The 5765-nt window shown below is 44.8% G+C and overlaps 1 protein-coding gene across 1 annotated transcript; it reads right to left on the minus strand.

The window, feature by feature from the left end:
• Window positions 1-3090: 3090 nt before the first annotated feature.
• LOC109222434 lies at window positions 3091-4964 on the minus strand. Its single transcript, XM_019386796.1, has 3 exons — window positions 4770-4964; window positions 4165-4664; window positions 3091-4066 (listed from the first exon to the last, which is right to left on the minus strand). Exons 1-3 carry the CDS (start codon window positions 4962-4964, stop codon window positions 3091-3093), a joined length of 1671 nt encoding a protein of 556 aa, XP_019242341.1.
• Window positions 4965-5765: the final 801 nt, after the last annotated feature.

Here is a 5765-nt window from a genome sequence, read left to right on the forward strand (position 1 = left end):
GACAGGTATTCTTTGATTTTGTCAAAGGCTTCTTGACACTCATCCATCCATTTGACTGCTGCATCTTTCTTTAACAGCTTGAAGATGGGTTCACATGTGGAAGTCAATTGATCTATGAATCGGCTAATGTAGTTCAACCTTCCCAGCAGGCTCATGACCTCTTTCTTGGTTCTTGGAGGAGGCAAATCCCGAATAGACTTTATCTTTGTTGGGTCTAGCTCGATGCCCCTCTAACTGACTATAAATCCCAAAAGCTTCCCAGATGGGACTCCAAATGCGTATTTAGCTGGGTTTAGCTTCAAATCATACTTGCGCAGATGCTCAAAGAACTTCCTCAGATCTCGAACATGGTCATCTTGTGTTTTGGACTTAATGATCACATCGTCCACATATACCTCGATCTCTTGGTGCATCATGTCATGAAAGATGGTAGTCATAGCTCTCATGTACGTTGCCCTCGCGTTCTTCAAACTAAAAGGCATGACCCTGTAACAATAGGTGCCCCAGGGTGTGGTGAAGGCTGTCTTTTCCGCATCTTCTTCATCCATCAAGACCTGATGTATCTCATGTTTGGCACAGTTGTCAACGAGGAGGTGAATGTTTGGCAGAGGGAAGTTGTCCTTGGGACTTGCTTTGTTCAGATCCCGATAATCAACACACACTTGGGTTTTCCCGTCTTTCTTTGGCACTGGGACCACATTGGCCAACCAAGTGGTATATCGGACCACCCGGATCACACCTGCTTTCAATTGTTTAGTGACCTCTTCTTTGATCTTGTCACTAATATCAGTTTTGAATTTCCTCTGTTTTTGCTGGACAGGGGGATAATCAGGGTAAGTTGGCAATTTGTGCACCACCAGGTCAACACTCGATCCTGGCATGTCATCGTAGGACCAAGCAAACACATCTTTAAATTCGAACAAAAGTTGGATCAATGCATCCCTGGTTCTTTCATCCGTATGAATGCTTATCATGGTTTCTTGGACCACTTCAGGACTACCCAAATTAACCAGCTCGGTTTCATTTAAGTTTGGCTTAGGTTTATTCTCGAATTGTTCCAATTCTTGGTTTATTTCCCTAAAAGCCTCTTCTTCATCATATTCCGGTTCTTGATTCATTATTTCACAATTAGACAGCGTGTTTGAATCTGGGCATGAAGTCTGCAAGCATGTCATGTTATTTAAAGCCGCATTATTAGAACTGGAATAAGAAATAAGAGAGAAAAATAACAAAATCAGAAAGAATAAAGAGAGAAGAACGATGAAATATTGATTTCATTTTATTGAATTTTGAAGATAACAGGGTTTACATTGGAAATTAAAGACAGGAAACTAAAGAAAAATCCGAGTTACACCCTGAAATAACTCGTGATGTAGAAAAAGGTGGCAGGACTTTACTACCGGGATTCCCGCCTGATTGGGAACGGAGTAGCCTTCCAGTTTTGCAACTTGGCATTGGGTCCCATGTATAGCACCTCAGCGGTGCTTGAGCCTTCTCCCGGCTGAACCATGTGGGTTTCATACAGCATCTGCCTCTTAGCCCCACAGATTTCCTCAATTTCCTCGGCCGTGAAGGCCTCATCTTCCTCTTCCTCATTGTACTTGGGCCTGACAAATGTTCTATAAAGATGCGGAATCGGCTGAGGCAAGACACAACCATCATTCTTTCGTTTATCTGCCCACTTTTCATCAGCTGGCGTGGGTTGGAAACCTACCCCAAAGAACCTCTCGCTAGCAGCCAGAGTGATAGGTTCGTTGATTCCTTGTAGTGACGTCCCGAGCCCCTTCCAGGGTTTGTAACCATGCCTGATCATTTCCTTGGCAACCATAATTGACGCATTTGAGAGAAAACGTTGAGGACAAGGGTTTCCTTCTTTACATTGGTCTGCGACCACCACTTCAAAAGCTTGGTAAACTATATGCTCACTATCTTTTCTGGCTTCGAGACATGGGACTGATGGGTCCCGGTAAATCGACTGCTCGTCCTCTCCATGGAGTACAATCTCTTGATCCTCATGTTCAAATTTCACCATCTGGTGGAGAGTGGAAGGTACAACCCCTGCTGCGTGAATCCAAGGTCTTCCCAAGAGGAAATTATAGGAAGTATCCATATCCAGGACCTAAAAGGTTACTTCGAAATCCACCAAACCAATAGTCAGAATCAAATCAATTTCACCAATGGTATATCTCTTGATGCCATCAAAGGCACGCACACAGACGTTGTTGGGCCTGATTCTCTCAGTACCGATTTCCATTCTTTGCAGAGTTGAGAGAGGGTAGATATCTACCCTAGAACCACCATCTAGCATGACACTTTTCACATAATATCCTTCGCTTTTAACTGTCAGATGAAGGGCTTTGTTGTGGGCGGCCCCTTCCGGGGGCAAATCATTCTTGCTGAAAGAGATCTGATTGATTGCAAAAAACCTTTCCGCCATCCTCGTTCCACAGTGGTTTCGATGGGTACATACGCTTCGTTGAGGGTTTTGATCAATACTTTCTGATGTTCAGTTTAATTCATTAGCAGAGACAAAAAAGAGACCTGAGCAGGAGTCTTCCGGAGCTGGTCAATTATCTCGTAGTCCGCCATTTTCATTTTCCTGAAGAACTCTTCGGCCTCTTCAGCACTAATAGGCTTCTTTAGTAGGAAACGTTTCTTTGTGGCATTATTCACTTCTTCCAGATTGAGGTACCCCCCGGATGGGTTGGTTTCACGTACTTCCCCTGTGATTTCTTTCCCTTTGTAGGTCACTACCGCCTTGTTGTAATTCCATGGGACGGTAGTGGGGTATGTCATGGGCCTCTGCGGTGCACGGCCAATAACCACGGGCTCATTCAGCCTTGGTGAAATTACTGGCCCCCGCACCACGTAGGTCCTTTTAGGCACATACGTTTTGGATCCCTTGTTTAACTCAAACCTTCTTGGAGGGCTTAATGACATCTGTTCTTTCTTGCGGCCCCGGGGAACATAGAGAACGACATCTTTTGAGGGCGCTGCCCCAGTTTCGATTTCCTCTTTCTTTTCTGTATTCTGAGGGGCGAGTTTACTCTTCTTCTACCCTTTGTCCTGTTTTGTGGCAGCCCTTGGTTTCTATTCCACATCGGCTATGGCAATGATGGCTTTTAGAGCTGGTTCAAACTCTCTATCTTCACAGATCATTCCAATAATCGGCCCGTTATTGTGAGCCAGTAATGGATTGTTGGTTACATTAGGAACGTCTTCGTCCTTTAGCACTATTCGCTTCTGTTCTATGAGGTTTTCCACAGCCCTTTTTAGGGTCCAACAATCATCTGTATCATGCCCTTCCGCCCCTGAGTGGTAAGCACATCGAGTACCGGCTCTGTAAGCGGGCGACGCTGGGTTCTGCATGGTTTGGGGTACAGGCTGCAACAAACCCATCTGGACAAGTTTGGGGAAAAGGCTGGAATATGACTCACCAATGGGTGTGAAGTTTGCCATCTTGGGTGGTTCCAGGGTGCGGGCATTGTAGGGGAAGTTGTTCTGTAGAGGTCGGGGATTGTACTGAGCTTGGTAAGGAGGTTGATTTCTGGGAAATGGAGCTTGGTTTTGATTGAATTGTTGTTGTGGCTTAACGTATGGTTGTGCATTCATCACTGCGTATGGCCGAGGAGCCATAGCATAGGCCGCATCTTGATGGGGATAGTAATGTTGTGGGGTACTTGTATCGAAGTAAGGTTTGGATGGATGGGGTTTTCTTACACTTGAAGTTGCCATTGCCGCTTCTTCCTTCTTCTTTCGGTTTGCTACACCTCCAAACCCACCTTGAATGGCTTGGGAGGTAGCCCTTATAGCAGACTGACTCAATATACGCCCTGTTTTTAACCCATTCTCGACCATTTCGCCAATTTTGATGGCTTCGGCAAATGGTTTTCCCATCGCAGACATCATATTCTGAAAATAATCTGCCTCTTGGGCTTGAAGAAAAACACTGACCATCTCCACTTCATCCATTGGAGGTTTGACTCTGGCTGCTTGTTCGTGCCATTTGACAGCATACTCTCGGAAGCTTTCCGAGGACTTTTTCTTTAGATTTGACAATGAGTTCCTGTTAGGGGCAATGTCGATGTTATATTGAAACTGCCTGACAAAATCCCGAGCAGATCATCCCAAATATGCCACCGAGATATATCCTGGTCCATGTACCATTCAGAAGCAATACCGACCAGGCTCTCTCCAAAATAAGCCATGAGGAGCTCTTCTTTTCCACCTGCTCCCCGCAATTGATTGCAGTACCTTTTGAGGTGGGCTATGGGATCCCCATGCCCGTCATACTTTTCAAACTTCGGGGTTTTGAAACCCAAGGGTAGATGCACGTGTGGGAACATACACAGGTCAGCGTAAGATACGCTCTTTTGCCCATTCAAACCTTGTATATTTTTTAGACTTTGCTCCATACTCCTCATTTTTCGGGCAATCTCCTCTTGTTCAGGGTTCTTTGAGGTTTTCTCCTGTCCCGGGGTAAACTCGTACCGGGGATGCTGAGGGTAAGTATTGGTAGTGAACTGGGTAGGTTCTAGTGGGAAAGATGGTGCTTGAAAGGTGAAGGATGATGGATCAAAGTTTGGCCTTGGCAGAGTGGGTTGCGCCGGGGCTGAAGAAGGTGGCGCAGTGAATATATTGGAGGTTGTGCCTGACATCAACACCTGTGGGCGAACCTCAGAAGGTGTTCAGGCAAAGTGAGCCGAAATGGTAGGATATCCCAACGGAGTATTCGGGTAACTTATGGGGACGTTGGAGGTGCCACTTGCCCTGGGAAGTAGCTCGGGGAATCCAGGGATCACACTTGGTGGTTCCTTACCATTAGACCAGGCATCCCACATTTCCATCATGCGGAGACGCAGAATTCTGTTTTCCTCTGCAGCGGCTGATTTCGAAGTTGGGATGGCCGAAATCGGGCTATCCTCGGGGATAGGAACCGTTGGTAGATGACCCTCAGATGACATTTCCACGCTTCCCTTTGACCTTGTGAAGTAAGGATGTGAAGCCCGAGCACCACAAAACCAACCACCTTACTATAGAGCCTGGACTTGATACAAACACAACAAACCGGTTAGTGCGAGGCAATTAACACATAGGGAATCGCACATTGGGGTGTGATGCACCTATACAGTTAAATGTGTTTCTACATGTTTTGCAACGGTTGCGTGTTTCATCCCGGCTTTCGTTTATTTCTCCACTTTGGCTCTTTAATGCTTCTCCTCTTATTCCTATTTTCCTCTCTTTTCTTGTCTTGCCCTCTTTTCCCGTTTTTCCTTTGGTTTTTTCTTTGACTCTCTTTTTCTTTCTTTTTGGTTTTCTTTCGGTTCTTTCCTTCCATATCCTCTTTTATTTGAGTTATTTAAAAAAAGATATGACCGGATACGATGAGGATTGCCTACGTGTCACGACACCGCGTGAATCAGATCATTACGTAGTTCAAGAAATAAATGCAAAAAATAAAGAAACAATTTTTGTGTTTTTTTTTCAAATTTTCATTAAATAAAACCTCTACTTTACTGAATTACAAAAGACTCGAAACATACTTTTTCTAGGACATTAAAACTTCAAACAGACTCAAGACATATTTTTTCTAGGAATTTAAAACTTCAAACAGACTCGAAACATACTTTTAAAAATGAAAATACAGACTCGAAAAAGAAAATACAATCAAGAATACATTAGTGCCACCAACCTTGTCTTAGGAACACCAACTGGTCTTGCAGCGGGCCTACGCGCCATGTCATCTTGGAGCCGATAGAGATCCT

Source organism: Nicotiana attenuata, unplaced genomic scaffold, assembly GCF_001879085.1.
Source record: "Nicotiana attenuata strain UT unplaced genomic scaffold, NIATTr2, whole genome shotgun sequence".
NCBI classification, from domain to species: Eukaryota; Viridiplantae; Streptophyta; class Magnoliopsida; order Solanales; family Solanaceae; genus Nicotiana; species Nicotiana attenuata.

What these genes read in the sequence shown, in the direction of transcription:
- LOC109222434 (XM_019386796.1), bottom strand. Translation starts at nt 4,964, where the DNA reads ATGTCATCTGAGGGTCATCTACCAACGGTTCCTATCCCCGAGGATAGC. An exon ending in TCCCCGAGCTACTTCCCAGG is followed by an intron (nt 4,665 to 4,769) that starts GCAAGTGGCACC and finishes GTTCGCCCACAG; the next exon opens with GTGTTGATGTCAGGCACAAC. An exon ending in GTCGGTATTGCTTCTGAATG is followed by an intron (nt 4,067 to 4,164) that starts GTACATGGACCA and finishes TGCCCCTAACAG; the next exon opens with GAACTCATTGTCAAATCTAA.